Below are 20935 nucleotides of genomic sequence, written 5' to 3' on the forward strand. Positions count from 1 at the left end.
CCATAAAATCCTGTAAAAACATCAGCATTGTAATCCAAAGACAATGGAGCTGATTAGCTCAGTAATTACACAATAAGTATATGGAAAGCTGTACCGTGTGCCCTAAGACAACAATGAAGTGCGGCTGGATCTGTGCCACAAGAGGCTAATCCTTCATGCTCGCACCAGCATCTCTCAGGGTTTAAACCTGCCAGCAGGCCCCGAGATCACCGAAGGTGAGGGGACAGTGTTCTTCGGCCGTAAAACCACTGGAGACAAGCTGATGAGGAATGTCCATTTATTCAACACAAAATCCAGGGTTATAAAGGTTAAGGAAGGGGAGGGCAGAAGGGTATCTTCCCACCCACCAAAGACACTGTAATTGGCTGTACAATATGTCTATTTCCCTTGACCTTCAGTCATGCCAGGGGTCAGGTTCCGCTTGTATTCCCCTAGACCTCCTGGTCTTCTCTAAAGTCAGGTTCCACATATAGGTCTGGAAGCTGTGCCTCAAGCCATAGGCAGGTGAACTCTAAGCCACGCCCACCAGGTAATAGACAAGGGCTTGGAGGCAATTGCCCACAAGTATCCAATATAGGTTTGTGCCCTAGCTATACCACTTCCCACCCAGCTCCCTGCTAGTGGGCTGGGAAAGCTGTGGAGGATGGCCCAAAGCCTTGGGACCCTGACCCCACATGGGAAACTCAGAGGCAGCTCCTGACTCACGGTTTCAAATCAGCTCAGCTCTCGGTGTTGTGGACATTTAGGGAGTGAACCAGTGGATGGAAGATCTTCTCCCTCTGTCCTCTCTGTAAATCTGCCTTTCAATAAATAAATAAATAAATCTTCAAAAGAAAAAAAGATAATGATATAGTCACAAAAAGAATTGCATTTCCTTACACCAACCACTGTTGAGCTTCATAAATTAATTCTCACATGTGAAATGGGTCTCCTCTTATTCCTATTTTACAGATTATGGGAACACATTAGTGACAAACTGTCATTTTTGGGATTTTAATCCAATTGGTCCAAGAGGTAGAACTTTTAATTACCTTGAATTGGTCAAGAAAAAAATAAAACTGGCTAGCTTCTCCTCCCAAGAGATGAAACTTAAATTGCAAAAAGATTCTCAGTGAGTAGTGCGCACAGATAGGATGATCCTGTCACCCGCAGATGCTGAGTGGGCATGCTGAGGCTCTCGGAACAGCAGGATCCCAGGAGGTGAGATAAGACCCGACGTTCGGAAGCATTCCCATCCCTTGCCTCTGAGACTGGCTTAGCTCCTCCGGAAGCAAGGGCTCACACAGAGACTAGACCAAATGCCTTGTGCCATAGACACCGCCTGGCTTCCAGGATGGTCTCCTGTGTGTGGACTGCTTAGAAAATGGTCTTTAAGTAGAATTGGATTTGAATTCGTACTCACCCCAATCACCAGCTAGGAGGAGGGTCAGTGGAAGCCAGGCGAAAATGCTCCTAAGTATGAATTTAGGTTTTAAAATGTCCTCAATTCATATATTCTGTGTTCAGCAAAAGTGGGCACTAATATCCAGAATTCACTGAGGTTAATTGAATAAAAATAACATGATGAAAACATTTGAGCAATACTTGCTCTGGGAACAGAACTGGTAAATGGATTTAGTATAGGGGCAACTCAGAATCCTACAGAACTCAGCAGGGCATTGAGGCATAATGGGGTAAAGCAGACAGCTGTTGTAAGGGGTCATTTTTCCCTCCTAAGCACACAAAATACATACCTCTCCTTTATAGAAATACACTGCCTTCACATTCGTGTTTAAACACACTGCTATCTTGTCTGTTCCCAGCTTTAATAAACTGTTTAGAGAGGTAGTTCTCTCCTCATTGAACAATGTAAGACTTGATGACAAGTGAGGATTGAAAAGCTGGAAGCATCAGGGAGACAGGTGTGAGTGGGTGGAGGGCAGGAAGTTGGAGAGTGCTGCTGGCTGATGAGTAACTGGTTCTACCATGCAGAAAGGGCCCCATGTCATCAGACTAGCTAATCATTCAAGGAAGGCAGAAAATCTACCTGCTTATCTGAATATTCTGAATTTCCATAATGATTTTAAACTTTTAAAAAAATATGCTTAGATCTTCTAAAACCACACTTCTCTTGGGATAGACATTAGGAATAGTGATTAAGATGCTCTCTGGAATGCTGGCATTTCACACTGGAGTGCCTAGTTCAAGTCCCAGCTCTTCTCTTTGTTCCAGCTTCCTATTAAGCAGACCCTGGGAGCCAACAGTGATGGCCCTTCCCGGGCCCTGCCACCCATGCGGGACACCCAAATTGAGATTTCCACTCCCAGCTTCGGTTTGGTCCAGTCCTGGATGTTACATGGAGTCTGGTGAGTGAACCAACAGATGGGGGTTCTAAGCCTGTGTTTATCTTTCTCTCAAATAAAAAACTCATCTTTTTCTTCAGTGACACTGTCTGAGCAGCGTCTTCATTCATTGGATCCCCTCTGGCTCCCTACTTACAGCAGTGATGACCTTGTTCTCTGTCTGGGACACCTGCCCTGATGCCACAAACCTAGGTTCAATCTAACTCTGCTTGCTACGCAAGACTTCAAACGGGGGCTTTATAGGGATCCCAAAAGATCATGGCCAACAGAGAATTCCTGCTCCCCTCTAATCCATCCATACTTTCTGCCCATTTCAGGAAACAGAACCACAATACTCCATGATATTCAGGCTGGACTGGGGTGGGGAGGCTGCAGAGGCAGAGGAAGTATGCTCTGACAACGGATGAAATTTTATGTTTTACATAGCTCATGATGCTCCCTGTTCTTAGGAGGCCCTTGCAAACACTCTTTCATCTAGAAAATTCCCACTAGTTCTTCTGGAATCAGTTCAAGGTGTGCTCATTGGGAAGCAGTGAGTTAAGCTACTGCTTACAGTGCCTATATACCACATCGGAGTGCCAGTTTAAGCTCTTGTACTTCCATCTCCAATCTGGCTTCCTGTTCATGCATTCTGAAAAGCAGTAAATGATGGCTCAAGAACTTGGAATCCTGTCACTCAAGTGGGAGATGCAGATGGAGTTCTGGGACCCTGACATCATCATGGTTGAACCCAGGTGCCACAGACATTGGAGGTGTGAGCTAGTGGGTGTGAGATCCGTGTGTGTGTAAGACTGGCCATGTAATTTGGGGATGCAAAGCAACAACAACAACAAAAAAATGGGAATAGGGAAGACTATATCCATCCTGCTGAGGCCACCTGAATCCAAGGGACTTAGATTCTCACCGGAACACACTCAGTACCTGATTTAGGGAGTGTTACATTCCTATATTATGGTTTTATGAATCTAAGTAAATTTGTATTTTAATTATGATTAATCTATGTTTGACAGCACTGAATCCATTTTGTAATGTTTTCTTTGAACACAAGCTGTGACTTAACCAAGTGGCTGTCTGACAACAAGGAGGCTGTGACTTCAACAAGACTGCCTGATAGTCACATTAACATCCTTGTGCTGATTTGCAAATGAGACAGTTTGGGATCAGGCCTCTCCCTCTAATGCTGACATCTGGAAACAGATAATTCACATTCAGGGGCATCACTCTACTACTGCCTCCAAACTGCCACTTGAGACACATTGCACTGTGACTGTTCCTCATGATAACTCATTCTGACAAAGCACTGATGGTGTGGGGGCTCTGCTGGAGTGATAGCCTGTTTACTCAAGGGTTAGCAACCTGAGGCATCCATAAGCAATGAGTGTCACCTTGCAGTTGAGTGTCTTCCCAAACTATTCGGAAAAATTTCCCCATAGATAGATGGTGCTTATTTCATTATTAGTACTGTGCCCAAGGAATCTTCCTTAACCTATTCTTCCTTATCTCCTCATACATTCCCTTATTTTTCTAGTTTTGCTTTTGTGTACACTGTGACAAAATAGAGTAATGCAGAAACTATCTTTGTCCTCACTTGGCTCATCGTGTGCTTAAAGAGTAAAATGGGTATGGGGACAATACTAAGGAAGTTAGTTAGGCCCATGTCAGCTAGAACTTTTGTTGGTCTTATACTGTAACTATCCCTTCACCTGTCAATCTGACAATTCCCAGGATGCATCTTTGTCTTACCCAGGACCAGAATAAAGGAAACACCAAAATAACCATATGGAAGTTAAACTCCACATAGAAGGGCCATAAAAGCCCCAAATGTTTTATACATGTTAAGACCCCACTCCATCTACTGATTTAGTTATTACTGCACCTGCTTGTCATGGACAGAACTTCCTAATCTGGTAGAAGCTAACACCTTCAGCTGCTTCTTTTCCTGGTGGAAGATGTTGTCACTCCTCCATCCTCCAGGCAGGAAATGTGCCGTGTTCTCTTCCATGTCAACCAGTGCATGGCCTGGACTTGGCAGGAACTGATAGGTATCAATTACAGTGACAGTTGTTGTAAATGTCTCCATTCTGGAAGGCCTTAACTGCTGCAGCAGACTTAAGTGCACTTAAATCCCAGCTGCCAGTGTATGTGTACAACTTCTTCCAGCCAGCAGGAGCTCAGCATGTGATGATCAAGCTCCCAACCCACTTGCTATTTTGAGAATTTCAAATGCTGGGTTTCTCAGATCCTACAACCTTCAGTGCTAGTATCACTCTGGGCCAGAGGGTCATTGCCTCTTTGACCCACATGGAGCCTCAGGCACAGCAATCTCACCTAGAAGTCAGAAGTCATGGACATGGTAGTAGAGGCCTCCAAAATAATCAAGGTTCTGGATAATTTGATCTGAGATCCCAGAAAAGGGAGAGAATGTAGATCACTTTGGGGTACAGAGTTAGAATGCCAGATCTGACTTAGTACAGAGGGGTTCAAGGTTAATGCTTGAACATAACTGAGCTCATACAGAACTATATCTTCCAGCTATGGATAATTCTGCATCCATTCCTGTGGACTCACTTCTGAGAGTATAAACCGACTATGAAACCCTCAACCCATAGGCCAGATGATAGACATATCATTTCAAGCTTTTCAGACACGACTAGAGAAGAAAGGGAATGTGAGAAGCAGTCCAGAAAACAGACTCATAAGGTGGCAACCTCCAATGACAGCACCCAGTGACCTTGAAATCAGCCAAGGGAGTTTGCTTCCAGGAGTACTGCTTCCTGGAAAACCATTAAATGTTTCACCAAACCGGAAATTACAAATACTTTGAACTCCTCTTGCCATGATGACACATAGACGGTAAATACAAGTACATCTGGCATGCAGAATTCATTGTGACGCCTTTTGGTGATTCTGAGCCCACTGACAGTTTTAAGTGAGCACCAGTAGCAACTACTGTCTAACAAAAGGAGACAACTGACAAGTTAGATTCATCAAGGATGAGGGACTGTGTCAACACAAACAACTGCGAGGAAGTGTGGGGAACCACAGTAGGTGGCAGGTGATGGAGATGATGAATGTCAGCTGTGACTGTGTGGACCAGATGCAGCAGTGGGTGCTACAGCTTGGTCTACAAATCCTCTCTGTCAGAGATTGAAACTTACCACTCTCTGGAAGCACTGGTAAACATAGTACCTTGTTCTCATCCAAGATCTAAAGATCATAAGAGGATGCAAAAAAAAAAAAAACTGGATTGATGTAGGAGAATCAATGTTTATACCACATCATCTTATCTCTGCCTATCTCCACCCCAAAGTCAACCATTTGCATTGCTTCTCTGTTCAGCTAGTCCCACAGTCACATTATTGCTGTCATTGCCATCATACACTCAGGAGTCCCTGCCTGTCATGCAGAGACTAGCCCACGTTGTGACCTGGAGGCTTTACTTTCTCATTGGCATGAGCACAAGCCTGGAAACAGGAAGCAAATGCCACAGGGGGTGGATTTTCACCACCAAAAACAGATGGAAGGGCTCTCAAGTGACCCATCATTCACCCATCTTTCCTTAAGAGACTGCTCTCACGAAAGGGCTTTGTGCACGGCTTCTCTGAAGATAGCTTACCAACCAAGGCATCGGGATGATTTCATTTTAAACCTTTAGTCATCTCAGCAATGCAGCACCTTGTATTTTTTCTCTCTCCTACTACTTGCCCTCAATTCTCCATCATCCTTGCTTCTCTGGGAATGTACCCCTATGTCTAGTATATTTAGAGTTTTCCGTAAGCACTTTTTCAGTGATCCTGGGTTAAGGTGTTATTTCAGTCAAAAAAGCGGAGCATTCATGGTTGTCATCTATATAGCAGTTCTAATTTTATATTTTCAGCTACCACTTGTGACACGTTTCTAATCAATTGTGACAAAAATCTATATATACAAGTACCTCTACCAAGCTGGTTCCTCCATATAAGTCCCGATTGCTAATAACCACCTGAGCACACCAGACCAAGGAGACACTAACTGAAAGTTTATTAAATTCTTTAAAAAGACAATGGTGTGTGGCAGAAAGATAACTGATGTAGGAATTAAAATGACTTTGCTCAGCTATTTCCTACCCTCCATTACCTACAGAAATCACATGCTCACTGAGACTCACTTTGAGGATCTATAAAACGAGCATAATAGCCTCTCACAATGCTATTGTAAGAACAAAATCTAATGCTCTATATATTGATGTCTCCATATTGTAGAAGGCTATACAAATGCCAGTCTCTTATTCATAGTAAATGAAAAAGTACTCATTAAGTTGTATAGGCTAGATTGAAAGAAGGAGAAAACCAAGACAGATAAAACACAAACTCAGGGTTGAGTGTTTAGCCTAAAGGTTAAGCTATCTACCTCTCTTACAAGTATTGGGTGGAATTCCTGGCATTGGCTCCTGACTGCAGTTCTCCAGGGATGCAGACCAAAGGAGACTCAAGACATTGGGTCCCTGACACTCGTGGGGGAGACTCAGAATGAGCTGCTGACTCCTGTCTTCAACGTAGGCTAGCCTTGGCCTTTGCAGGCATTTGGGAAGTAAAACAGCAGATGGGAGAGCTCTGTATGCCTCTCAAATAAAAATTCTTTTAAAAAGATAAGCTCATCCAATGCTCACACGTCTACTTGGAACAGCAATCTATGCTTCTTCCTCCTTCCAAACAACAAACTGTGAAAACAGATGTACTGTTTTCTCCCATGTCTTTCCTAATTCATAGAGTTATCAAACATTTACTGTGTACACATCATAAGTATCAGGCCCTAGGCCAGGCCCTCAGCAGGATCTAAGTCTCGTGGAAGAGGCATGCATGAACAGATCAATAAAACGGAGTTGAATCCAAGATTACATAGGTGCATGGAACGTCCCACATGGATGAGGTGATCCTTAACGGATCAGATACAATCAGAGAAAAAGAAATTGTGTTCAGAGAACACTCCACAGAGAAAGGAGTCCTCCAGAATGGACCTTGAAGAATGCAGTGCACAAAGGAAGAGGAAACCCAGCCAGAGGAGATCAAGCTATAGAAACACACTTCGTATGATGGTGACCCAATAAAGACTTTACATGGGAATTACAGCTTAATCCAATTTAAGAAGCTTTGTGTATCAATCAGCTTTCTGTCATCTAAATACCAGAGACAGCGAACTTTATAAAGAAACAAAAAGCTTATTTAGCTCACTGTTCTGGAGGAGGCTGAAGTCCAAGCAGCGGAGCAAAGGTTTCAGAATAAACCACAAGGAAGATGGCAGGAACCTGCGCAGGGAAGGGACCACATGGTAAGGCAGAAAACAGATGAGGACAAGGATTTCTCTTTAAAACAGCCCTGCTGTAAGTGCTTCCCCGGAGCTGCACAAGGACTGCCTGCACCCAAAGACCTGGAGGGTGATGGTCACAGCAATGCCAAATAACCTCCCACCGGGCTCCATCATGCTCCATAGCACCTCTGGGACCACAGCTCCAGCACATGCACCTTGAGGGATTCCCAAACACAGCAGTTTGCTCTGTCTGCTCATTAGCCACCCACACCTGGTTAAACATGAGTATGCTTCTGCTCTCTCCCTACGCTGTGAAGTACAAGAATGCTGCACGTACAGGTGAAGGACACACTGGAGTACCTGCAGGATTGGCCTGATAACTCCCCATGTGACCACAGTCACTTGTCCTAACTAGATTACTTTGAGGCGGGGCTGACATCCAAATGTAAAGCCCTGTATTTTGCCTTTCATTTTTGAGAACAGATTCCATTAAATCACAAAAAGTAGTAAAGTTCTATTATTTTGCAATTGAATTGCAGCAACACTACATCATATAATCTAAGACGAGGATATTTTAAGGGAAAAAAAAAGCAAAGATCTAAGGACAGATTCTGGGAGTTCAGCATCCTCAAGATGAAAAACATACTGTGCTCATAAGAGCAGGGAAATGGTCTCTCTCCCTTTCACCATTAACAACCTTGCCCCCAGCTAGCATTCCAGTACCAAACATCCAAACAGATGAGGAACCCCCAGTCCTATCACCCACCCCATCAAGGGAAAAGCTCAGCTCCCAAATATACTATGTAAAGGACAATGGAAACATAAACTGTTGCTTAAAACTGATCCTTGCAGTAAGAATTTCCTGTTCAGTTGCAACGATGTGGAAAGGAAAATATGGACAAGTAAGACAAGCAAGAATCACTGTATGAATTTCAATCATACCCCATCCAGCAAAAAAAGAAGATTCACCAAGTATTTAAAAATCTGCACTTTAATTATATTTTCATGAATTCCGGGAAGGACATCATTGCAGTTAATGGTACAAAAAACCAAAGAGAGACATCCAAACATGCAGTTTAAAAATGGGTTCACAGTGGAAATAACGCATGTTGGTACTAAAATAGAGTTAGGTGTTTTCTCCAAAGGGAAAAAGGTTTCTTCTACTTATCTATCCACTTGGATGTTATTGTGAGAAAATATTTTTTCTTGACAGCACTGGGCAATTTTTCTACGTGTGTTACTATTATTATTAGAGTTTAATGGAAGCCTGCCACTCTGAAAGCCATCATTTGTGCATCCTGTAATGTATCAGAAAATTAAAATGTACAACAAATACCTTGGCAACTGGATTGTTACATATAAAGCTATTAGCAAAAATATGTAACAAACTTTATGTAAAACAGTTTTGTCTTTATATACAGCAATCCCCTTTCTTCCTTACACCCTCACAGCCTATTCTAAACAGGGAGTTGGGGAGCGAGTAAGGGAAGTACCCACTGATCCCCTTTGGATTTTCATTTTGGGTAGAGTGAAGAAATCTAAAAAAAAAGGCAAGGTAATGGTTTTGAATCACTTTTAACCTTTTTATAAAAATGCTTAAGGAAAAACCAAAAGCCGCTGCAACGAAAGAAGTCATCCCTTCGTTGTCGCAATAGTTAAAATAAAGATGTGGGTGACCGTGACCTGAGGACACAGTGGAGCATTGTGGTGACATGTATGTACACCAAAACCCACGCTGTTAAGAAGTTTCATATCCAGGGCATGCACACATTTCATTCCAGTAGAGTTTACAACACCCCAAAGGAGAAACATACAAATCAATACACAAATGCATCAGCAGAACACATAAGTCAAAGGAACACCAAAATACAAGTTTAAAAAGACATCTGCAAGTCATTTCAACACCAATGACCATATTTACTGAAAACTGAGAACTCCAATATTGTATAGAATACATTGTAAACATTGAGGGATGTATAATTCACAGTCTCAAAAGAAAATAAATTTCTGGTTTATCATCAATGCTTGGCTCAGTCTGCAAAACAGAATGATCTGAACAAAACTGGTCAGCATAGCCATAGCGAAGGGCTGCGCATGCCCCCTCTGGCATGCCTCGGCCTTCAAGGCTGCCCTTCTCAGGCTGCAGGTAGCCTGCGATGTAGGAGCCAGTGGAGTGGCGGTTCACAGCTGGGGCCGGCACTGAGGGCTTGTTTCTAAAGACCACCCGTGTCCCGTTGCCGGGGTTCACAACTTTGTTCTTGTTGGCTTCCTGCTTCTCCCTAGCACGGCTGGCAATGTTGCGTACCCTGCTCTGACTTCTCGATGACAACTTTCTGACCAGTGCCCTGGGAAACTGACTGGCATCCTGCTTTGAATACAGTACTTGGCAGCCATCCTCCTGGTCAAAAGACACCAGTTTCCGAAGCTGCTCAGTCAGGGCATCTAAGGGCTCCAGAGACTGGGTTTTCACAGTCATGCCTTTCTTTTCGCTAATACCAGTTGTAACAAAACTCTTACTAATACACTGGTATTTGCTCTCAAAATTGCAGGCAATGTCCTCAGATGTTAAATCTCCCAGGCTCTTGGATTTGCAAGGACTGGGTAGTTTCAAAGCAGGTAGAGGAGGATGTGTCGAGTGCTCGGCTCCAGGGACATGCGTACCTTGAGCACTAGACTGCTGGGGCAGAGGGATCTGGTTTGTTTTTGCATCTGAATTTGAGAAGTGGTTAAGCACAAAACCAGCACCCTGATAGGCTAGACAAGAAATACTTTGATTTTTAACAACTTGAACCTTGTGGAATGTTTCTGGGACAGAACGGTGGAGGGTCTCTTGACAGTAGCCATTTTTCAAGCCTCTTTGAAAATGTTCTGCCACATCCTCACTGCAGTTCAATTTTAAGGGAGAAGCAAGTAGGCTTGTGCCCTCTCTCTTGTGTTCACAGATTGTCCAAGACTGATTTTCCAACTCGCCATCCACTTCCACCAGACTGCTTTCCCCAGAATTGAAACAGAGGGTTGGGTCAACTACTGCATTGTCCAGCGTGAGGTCAGTGGAGGTGGCAGGGCTGCAGCCCTTAACCTTTTGCCAGTCCCTTCCTTTGGTGGGACTTCTTGGTACCCAATCACAAGAAGTAGTAGGGGATTCAGGCGTGTCACCTTCCCCAGCCCTTATCTTGGCCTTTGCAGAAACATCTAGTTTGGCTTTTGAGATAGGAGCACAGGTAGTTTCACAAGGAACTGTGTGCACTGCATGCTTGGTGGTCCCAGAATTCAAGCCTTCACCCAGCTCAGGAGATGAGCACATGAAGGACAAGTTGGATTTTTCCTTGGAAAAACCATGCTTGAAGGGTGTGCTTGGGCCCAGGGCAGGCATGGGCCCATGGCCTGACATCACACTGCTACTGGGAAGCTGAGAAACAATTGTGAAGTTAGCCTGATTGTTGGTCTCATCAAACTGACCAATCAGCGCTGAGATAGAACTGCCCGGCTCATTCTCATTTGTTAAGGTGACATTGTCAATCAGATGGGAAACCTCGCTCTCCTGAAGAATAGCTGTAGAATGTAAGTCGGGGATGTCAGAACAGAGCATGGAGACATCTGACAAAGAGAAGGAGGTTGCAGCTCTGCCCTGCTCTCTGTTCCCGTCCAGGTTCTTGATCTCCAGATTGCTCTGAGAAAGCATGCTTCCCGACAGCACGTTCGCCCCTTCCCCAAGGCCCTCAGCACTGCCCTTCTGCTGGCTCTTCACCACTTGCAATTCCCGGGGAAGGCCAACTGCAGGATTAGTAGCCACATGCCACCTTGGTGACAGGGCTTCTTTGGGACGGTGGTTCTCCTGGCAACCTCTTGTCACATTTGGTTGGCTTCTCCCTCCCTCAGGACCGGGCTCTCCCCTCTGTTTCGTGATAGATCCGCTGGCAGGAGAAATGGTGGTGTTCCCTTGGCTGCTGTCTTTGTGGAGGAGAGCACTGGAGGAGGAGGACAACTTTCTGTTGAAATTTGGAAAATGTGAGTCTTTTACACTTGTCTTCCCCTTTCTTCTGCCATCATCTTCTGCTGAAGAAAGCAAACAATACTTTAGGTGATATGTTTCAGTATAAGGAGAACTGTGAACACTCATGTTTGTCTTCAGACAGACAAATGGAGAATGTAAATCTTTCACACTGTGACGGACTATAATCATGGATTGCTGAGGTTTGTAACAAAGTGTCTGTGCGATGAATAAATGGCAAAATAGATTGATAGGAATTTCGCTGAGGTTCCCTTTGAATATCTATTACATCTGCTAAGGATGTAATATTTATTGTTCAAAAATGTCAATGAGTTACCATACTTTTACAGTGAAGATTACCTTAGGTTGTTTCCTATTCAGATTTGTACTACACAGAAGCATGGCAATAAAAACAGAACAAGACAGCTCTGTTACACAAAGTACTGTGGGTACCTGTAAGCAAAAGACTATAAGCTTTCAAAAGTTCACATGAATTAGTCTTTAAAAAAACAAACTGTACATTTTTAGAACATTTTGGCCAAAGATTTAACAAATCAATTTCTAAAACAGCTGGAAGGTATAATAAACACATGAAAATATCCATATCTGCTGACTTTAGATTACAAACAGTTGCTCATTAAGCTTGTCACCACCAACACCTAATTTTTGAGAAACATTTTTGTTTATAATGTTGAATTCTCCCCCCCCAAAAAAATGAGTCAATAACATGTCAGGCAAAGTCAGGAAAACTAAAACTATAACAAATGTCTTTGTAGACACACAACTCAGAGTAATTTTAGATACTTCATCATGGTTGGCGTAGCGCTAACACAGTATCAGGTGTTCAACTACTTTTAGCGAATTGCAATAGATTTTTCAATGTTGTCAGAGTCATGAATGAAAAATTTGTGAGACTTAATATTTCCCTAACTAAACATCATCATGCCAATTTTTTAAACTGCAAGTATTAAACAGAAAAACCATGATATTACCATCCAACCAGTCACTGTAACTTTTGTGAAGGGGCAAAAATATTGTGTGAATCTTATATTCTGCTTTCTCTCTGCATGCTCTTTCTCTCCCGTAACATAACTTGCATTACTCCACATTTACCATTTAACATACAAATGGTTTATCTGTAAATTATGTAACTACTTTTAAATAAAAGAAATATTGCTTCCAGATTGCTTTCTAACTCTTAATGGTATTAACAATTTAACTGGCATTAATAAGATTAATTACCTTCACTTCCTACTGAATATAGGTTTAATTTCCCCAGTGGAGGTTTTTAAATAAGACTTTCCAGGACATATTTCATCCTCTGTATGCTGTCGTTCTGAGCAAAATTCTTTTAAGTCTTTTTTTTTTTCCTTCTTCATAAAATCCATCTAAGAATGGGTTTATTGGGGTCAGTGCCATGGCTTAGTAGGCTAGGCCTCCACTTGCAGCACCAGTATCCACATGGGTACTGGTTCAATTTCCAGCTGCTCCACTTCCAGTGCAGCTCCTTGCTTATACCCTGGGAAAGCAGTGCAAGGTGGCTCAAGTCTTGGGCTCCTACACCCATGTGGGAGACCTGTAAGACAATCACGGCTGCTGGCTTTGGATCAGCTCAACTTTGGCCATCGTAGACATTTGGAGAGTGAATCAGGGGAAGGAGGTCAACTCTATCTCTCATTCTCTCTGAAATTCTGCCTTTCAAATAAAAAGAAATTTTAAAAAATAATTTATCTACTTTGAACATTTTACAATAAAAATCAAGATTCGTAAAACGGTATTTGTGGAAAAATAAATAATTGAAATCAGGTCATATAAAAAGGAATGATTTTACTAATGGAAAATTTGTTCCAGATACTTCCAACGAACGCAGTTTGGGCTCTCAGATTATTCAGGATTGGAGAAAGGGATTCCCTGACACTAGCTGAGCTCTTTGGTGCCTTGGAAAATAATCCATAATTGTTGAGTTCGATAGGAGTCAGAAATGTGGGTAGACTAAAGCAAAGGGAGGTGAGTGCCTGGTTTCTGTCTGTGAAGCCTACGAGGAGGCAGGAGCCACAGGCAAGTCTGTTCATGCCAAGAGCCAGCACTTGCAGAACTGAGCTCATAGAAACTCTTCCGCTGGAGAGAAAGGTCTTAAGAAATCAGACCAGTCAGGAAGCTGGCTTGCTTCTGACACCTGCATTTCCTACCCCACAAATATGTCCAACTATGGAAATATGTGTTACACGATGGGGAAAGTTACACAAACAAAATTCGGGTTTTCAGAAATAATATAATTCTACTCAACTTCACAACAAGGAGTAATTAGGGTTCCCAGTTGGGAAATCAGGACTTCTCCCCACCTAGGGCTTTCAACTTCCATAACTCTGCACAGCCCTCTCAGACCAAAGCACACGTGTCCTCATGTCTGAAGGTGGCCCTTTATCCCTCACCATCATCAGATTTCAGCGTTATTGAAGGCTATTAGTGAGAAGGAAATGGCTCTTCAACCACTGTCCTTCAAAGTCTGAAGTCTTTGTGCCTTGATGGCAACAATAAAAAAAAATACATCTTTTTTTTTATGAAGTTTTATGTTGAATTCAGAATGTCATCCAGGTCATAATGGGAACCAAACTAAACTGCAGCCTAGAAGGGTTTGTCCTGAGAGAAGTCTACAGCAACTCACCCAGTGCGTTTTCTCTCCCTTCGGCGTCTCTTGCCGGCTCAGGTACAGGCAGCGACAAAGCCCCAAGAAAATTTCTGTCCACAGGCATGGACACAGGGCGCGCCTGCAGACTCCGCGTGGTCCTCCTCAGGACGCCATCTTGATCTCTGGCAGCCTCGGACACGGAATCCTTCATCTCAATCATCTCTTGGAAGCCCGTTTTGCTCTTTTTCCTGCCTTTGGCTGGAGCACTGGCTGTGCGGCGCAAAATTCTATCTCCAATCGATCTCTTCCGAACATAATGGGAACTGTTTTCTGAAGAACCGTGTCTAGGGTTCTTGTTGAACAGTCCCTTCAGACCTTGGAGCTGCCTGTTCTGAAGACACAAAAGGACCCCACCACAAGTTTAGCGAATGCCATCTCACCCACGACCTGCCTGAGGAATGACAGCTCCGTGAGGAATGAATGCATAAGGGAAATGCCACAGCCACGGAAGAACGTGCACACCGAGGAACCGCAGCACGTTCGCACAGCAGCATGCACGCCTTAACCCTACTCTTCGAGCAAGGCAGCCTTCCATCGTCACAGCCAAACTTTATCACAAGTTTCCTACCCAGGAGTCACAAGTGGTAGGAAAGAGTTTCCACAGTGAACAGACTGTCAAAACCTCAGCCACCTTAAAGCAAGCCAGATGCGTGTTTCCAAAAGGGAAACAGGAGAATGGAATGACCCGAGAATGCATGCTGCCATCACTGATCAACAAGACAGAGGTAGCAAGAGCAAAGCACCATGCTGAGAAACTACCTTTGTAGCTCCTAGAAAGTGCAAGATAGTGTAACTGGGGTTGAGGATTAAAGGGCTCCACTGCAAGGGAAAAACACAACAAAGCACAGTCTGGGCTCGATGGAGAAGGCTCAAGTAAACACACACACGCAAATGCACATATGTCTACACGCCATCTCTCGCAGGAGTGGTGACGGCTAGTCTTACGTTCACTGGTCATCTCAACACTAGCGCAGTATGGTATGCACAACCCGAAATGTGAACACATATTAAAGGTAATAAAACTATACTTAAAAAAATGGGTACGCATTTAGGAGAGTAAAGAGAAAGACTATGGAACTTTTTTTTAAATTTTTATATTTATTAATTTCATGTTAATTTCTGGCTCAAGTTTGAGGCAAATTCTGAATTTTATTGTTTCCTTTCATATACTAGAGATATTATATAGTTATCCTGGGATTCTTAGGATGTAAGAATCATTTTAAAAGTCATTGTTTGTATCTGTGTCTATTTAGGGCAAAGGAAAGATCTCAAATACCAAAGCAAACAAAAATTCATGATTAAACATAGAATGTCATAAAACTTCACTATTCTTAGAAATTATGGTCTAACGAATAAACATATATTTCCTAATTCAGGATGAAATGGTGCATCTCTTACCAATTATATTATGGTTACAATAATATTAACATTAGCCAAGGTTTTTGTGTACCTACTATACATCAGATAGCTTTCTAGGGATAATCTGTGTTTATATATAGATGTGTGTGTGTGTGTGTGTGTGTGTGTGTGTGTGTGTGTGTGTGTGTGTGTGTGTGTGTGAATGAAGTCGTTTCTGTTTTAATCCCATGTTTGCAGATGAGGAAGCTGACGCAGGGATGTATACAATTTCTGGAGGTGCAGCTCCAGGATATACAGACTTTCTGACAAGCAACACTAGACATTGTTAGATTCCACCTAAAGCTTTTACAGTTCCTCCAACTCACACCTGGTCCTAAGAATTCATACCACCGGCCAAGTTCCCAATGACCTGACATGACCAAAGGACCACATACAGATTCCCAAACTTCAAGGGAGAACTACGACACATGTTAATGGGCTCTTTCTTCTGAATACCATGGATAAGTTTACGATTTTTTAAAGTTCATCACCAGTTCAAGTCCTGGAAGCTCTACTTCCAGTCAAGCTCTCTGTCAATGTGAGTGGGATATCAATGGAAGATGGCCCAAGAGAATGGGCCCCTGCCACCCATTTTGGAGACCTGGATGAAGCTCCTGGCTCTTGGCTTCAGCTTGTCCTAGCCTTGGCCATTGCAGCTATGTGAAGAATGAACTAGTTAAACACCTGTTTCTCTCTCACTCACTCTCTTTCTTCTCTTTGACTTTCCTTCTTTCTCTATAACTTTGTCTTTTAAATAAACAAATCTTTAAATATATCATCACTGTCCTAATAAACATATGGCTGAGTGCATAATCAGTTTCTTGATTACATGAAGCCAAGAGGCGGCCTTGGGAGGAAGAGATGAGTACATATCCAGAAAGTACAAAGAGCACTGGTGGGTGGGGGCAGAACTGGGAATGCACAAAGTTCCCAAAATATTCATTCCTTTTCTGCACGTAGCTCATTAGTGACTTAGCCCACTATAGGACTATGTCATTTATGTGGCTTTCACCCCTGTCATCCTTCTTACCTTTCCATAGATTTCATTGATTGTTATGTGGACAAATATGGATGCTTCTGCCAGGCCTTCCAAATAGACATGGCGATAACCTGATGGAATAAAGAACATTATCTTGCATTAGACTTTGGCATGGGCACAACAGAAGGAAGCATCTGACTTGACCATAGTTCTTTCCGTTTTACAAAGCAAGTTAAGGTTGCATTTATCCTCTGACACATATTAAACATCACATGACACTCACATATCTTACACTGACTCTTCCAGAGAAAAAGGAAGATCAGTCAAAGAGAAAAGGCAAGCTTACACCTACCAGGCACTAAGCTGCTGAAGGTCACTGTTCTTTGTCCAACAAAGTCTCGTCCAATGGGATCATGATCCCACACCAGGAACCGAACCAAAGCTATTTCTGGCATGTGTACTGTAAATGTCAGTGTTTCTTCCCACACGGGGTTAAAGCCTCAGAGAAATAAGAAAAGAAAAGTCAGGAAAGCAAAGGCCTGGCTGGAAATGAGTCGGCAGCAACATCTGCAAAGCAGACGGAGGAAATTGCTTGTGATGTTTATTAAACTTGTAAAGATGACTGAGCTACTCCAGGAGGACATACCAAAATAAAGCTACAGAAGTTACCACTTTGCTAGAAAGTAATTGATAACAAAATTGCCTACAAATGATCACATCAAGTCTATTCATCATCGCCATCCCACTGAATTGGAGAGGAAGCTCTTTAGTATTCAGAATGTCTTAGTAAGTTGGAAAACTATCTGTAATAAAGATCTAAGAGCAAAAGCAATAAAGAACATCACTCTCCCAGCAGAATCATGCTTCCCCAACCCCAAAGAGTCTGCTGGTGTAATGACATCAGTGACTTTGTAAAGGTGTTTTACAGGTGTCAACAGCACTATACGTATATCATCCTAATTATTACAAACATCCTCTAAGAAAGGAAGGACAGGTTTTGGGTTCTGTTCTTATTCTAATTAAGAAAAAATGCAAATGACTTTCAAGAATATATAATTTTTAAAAATTATACAAACAACACAATCTCACTTTTAAGGTAAGAAATTTAGTATATATAACTATGCTTGAAGAAACTGATGCTCAAAAGAAGATAATGGGCCTAAGGTCATAAGCTAGAGTGACAGGGCCATCTTGGACTGTGCACTGCTGATTCCCAGACGCTTCAAGAAAGCAAGAGTTAACTGCATGAAAGCTGATATAGTTTTATAACCACTGAAAATGAATATAAAATATATAGCTTAACTTAAATAATAGATGGCAAGATTACGATTATTTCTCAGTAAAATTCCCTTTAAATAATTATTAAAGGTGATTAAAATATTCAAATATTCCACACATTTTTCTCCTTTATAAAAAAATGGAGATAAGTTCAAATAACTGTATATATTCAGAAGATATCAACTACTTAGTCCTGTAAAACTCCTCAAGCTAATGAAAAAACAATAGACTGAAAAATCAGATCTTTCCAGAAAAGGAGACAAAATTATCTTTTCGTTGATTTCTTCATTACTTCTCCATTACTTCTGAGTCTAAAATGCTAGTACTAACCCTTTGGTAGCACATATAAAAATTTATGAAGAATGCTCTCTCTGTCATGTTACATCTTAAGTAATACTCTACTAATGAAGCTGCACAGACTTCAAGGTCTGAGTCTAGATTATAACACCATCAAAATAGTTCATGCATTACTTCCTATTACTATGCTGAACACATCTCAACAAACTCAGAGATTTTATGGAATTTTTGCTACACTGCATAGACAGTTTTTTCCAGTGCAAAGTCCAGTTCTATAGCATCCTCATTAAGACTGAACACAGATCATTATCTTACCATTGTCATCCACCACACGGGTCTGATCTTTACAACAATCTACTGGTAATCCAATGATTTCAACTTCAACAAAAGGATCAATAATCTATATAAATAAAGAGAAAGCACTATTAAAAATTATACATTTCTTCTGGTGCCAACTGTGGTCCTGGTTCTAACTTCTGGCTAATGTATATTCTGGAAGATAGCAGGTGACGTCTTGAGTATTTGGGCTCCTGCCTTCCACATGGGAGACCCAGTAGAAGTTCCTAGATTTAGGCACTGGGAAGTAAACCAAGAGACGACACTTGTTCCTTCTTTCCCCTCTCCCACTTTCCCCTCTACCCACCCTCACTATCTACCTCTCAAATAAAGTAAATATTTCTTCAAATGTATTCATTTCTATACATATTTGTTAACTTGAGATTATTGGCTAAAATGTCTGTATCCGAACCAGGAACTTACTAGGAGAGAAATGTGACTAGATGAGGTGATTCAGATATGCGAGGCAAAAATAGAAAAAAAGTTTTTAAACACCGTTTGCCAATATTTAATAACACTGTAATGAGCCTACAATTTCAGAGCAGGGCACATATTGAACAGAAATTTATTTCAATACACAACTGCTCAGAAAAGCTGTATGGCTAACAATCAGACACTGGAAACAACCTAAATGCTTATAATGAATAACGTGAATAAGTTGTAGAATATTCATAATGAAGCATTTAAAAATCAAAATAATGTCAGACAGACAATGTTAGGCCAGCCAGGCATAAACATACTTACCGAAAGAGGCTTTTTAATGGATATTTGAAAACAGACAAAATGAGTCTGTTGTGAAAAGGACTGTGTTTGCCATCAGTTGTGAAGATGTAAGATAGGGCTGGAAAGGTGAAGGGAGCTTTCTAGGAACCCTGGATAGAATGTGTCTTAAACTGAATGGCACAACAAACTAATCAAGCCACCCATGTCTGGCTCATCAGCTTTAATGTAGACTGTGCATTAAAATACAAAGAATCAGAAGATTTTTTAAAGGACAGGATTTAAAAGTAACATAAAAACTACATGTATGTAGGCTTCGCTGCTCAATTCCATCTCCTTTGTGTGTGTGTGTGTGTGTGTGTGTGTGTGTGTGTGTGTGTGTGTGTGTGTGTGTGTGTGTGTGTGGGGGTGGAGGGTGTGAGGGATGAGGGCAGGATGAGTGGGAGGGGAAGAGAAATGCTGCATGGTTGGTCATCTGTAAGTGACCTTTGGCACAAGATCTAATGAGTGACAATGGAACAAAAACCCAGAGAAGTCACAGCTCATCCAAGGAAATCTAAAGGGAACAGAGTTATGAAGAAAAAGAAAATGTATTTCTTTCAATCTTAGAATATAGGCATCAGTGCTGTGGCATAGCATGTTGAGCTGCCATCTATAACGTCAGCATTCCAGCTTGAGTCCACTGCTCAACTTCCAATCCAGCACCCTGCTAACGTACCTAGGAAAGCAGTACAAGATAGTCCAAGTTCTTGGCCCCTTGCACTCACAGGAGACCGGAATGAAGCCCCTGGTTTCCAGCTTCAGCCTGGCCTGGCCCTGGCTGTTGCAGTCATTTGAGAGGGTCAGCCAGTGGACAGAAGCACTCTCTCCCGCAAGCACGCTCTTTTTTCCTCTCTCTGACTCCCCCTCTCTGTAACTCCAATTTTCAACTAAATAAAATAAATATTTTAAAAATATATTGGAAAATAGACAACATATAAGAGTTTGGGCTGTGATATCTTCTAAGAGTAAGAGCTAGAAGTATGATGCCCAAATATGTCAAGATGAAGACAGAGCTGGAGCTACAGTGCAGTGGGTTAAACTGCCACCTTGTGACTACTGAGTCAAGATTCAGGTCCCTGCCAATCTGCCTGTGAAAGTGGTGGAAGATGGCTTATGTGCTTGGCCCTCTGTCACCCATGTGGGAGAACTGGATGAAGTTCCAGGTGCCTGGCCAACACAGCCCTGACCATTTCCAGGACTGTATGTAAGTTTTTCTTCCTCTCTCTCTTTCTCTTACTCTCCTTTTAATAATGAAAAAGAAGAAATGGCTATATGTAGTCTTTTCACTAACTAAATAGGCAGAAAAAGGAATCTGAAGAATGTCAAAACCATATGGAATGGAACAAGATTGTAATAGCTCTGTAAAGAAAGGGGACTTGGTCCCAAAGGGAGCCACATTTTAAAGAAAGATTTTATTCATTCTATTTGAAAGGGAAAGCTGTGGATAGGAAGGAAGAAAGGAAAAAGGGAGAAAGGGAGTGTGGAGAGAGGGGAACAGGGAGAAGGAGAGAAGGAGGAGGGGGGGAAGAGAGAGCCAGCCAGAGATTTTTCTTCCAAACATTGGTTCATTGTTTAAA

The 20935-nt window shown here is 42.1% G+C and overlaps 1 protein-coding gene across 2 annotated transcripts in view; it reads right to left on the reverse strand.

Moving 5' to 3' along the window:
* Positions 1-9609: 9609 nt before the first annotated feature.
* Positions 9610-20935, reverse strand: part of PLCH1 (phospholipase C eta 1) — a 197626-nt gene continuing 186300 nt past the window's right edge. The window contains exons 18-23 of one of the 2 annotated variants that reach the window (XM_040974930.1): positions 18576-18660; positions 17038-17184; positions 16737-16816; positions 15068-15127; positions 14285-14639; positions 9610-11684 (exon numbers count right to left, since the gene is read on the reverse strand). In XM_040974930.1, the coding sequence (XP_040830864.1) occupies positions 9610-11684; positions 14285-14639; positions 15068-15127; positions 16737-16816; positions 17038-17184; positions 18576-18660 (2802 nt within the window). The remainder of the gene's footprint in view (positions 11685-14284; positions 14640-15067; positions 15128-16736; positions 16817-17037; positions 17185-18575; positions 18661-20935) is intronic. The other variant, XM_040974931.1, reaches the window with a different exon arrangement.

Source organism: Ochotona curzoniae, unplaced genomic scaffold (assembly GCF_017591425.1).
Source record: "Ochotona curzoniae isolate NIBS_2020 unplaced genomic scaffold, NIBS_Ocur_1.0 contig_2599, whole genome shotgun sequence".
Lineage (NCBI taxonomy): Eukaryota > Metazoa > Chordata > Mammalia > Lagomorpha > Ochotonidae > Ochotona > Ochotona curzoniae.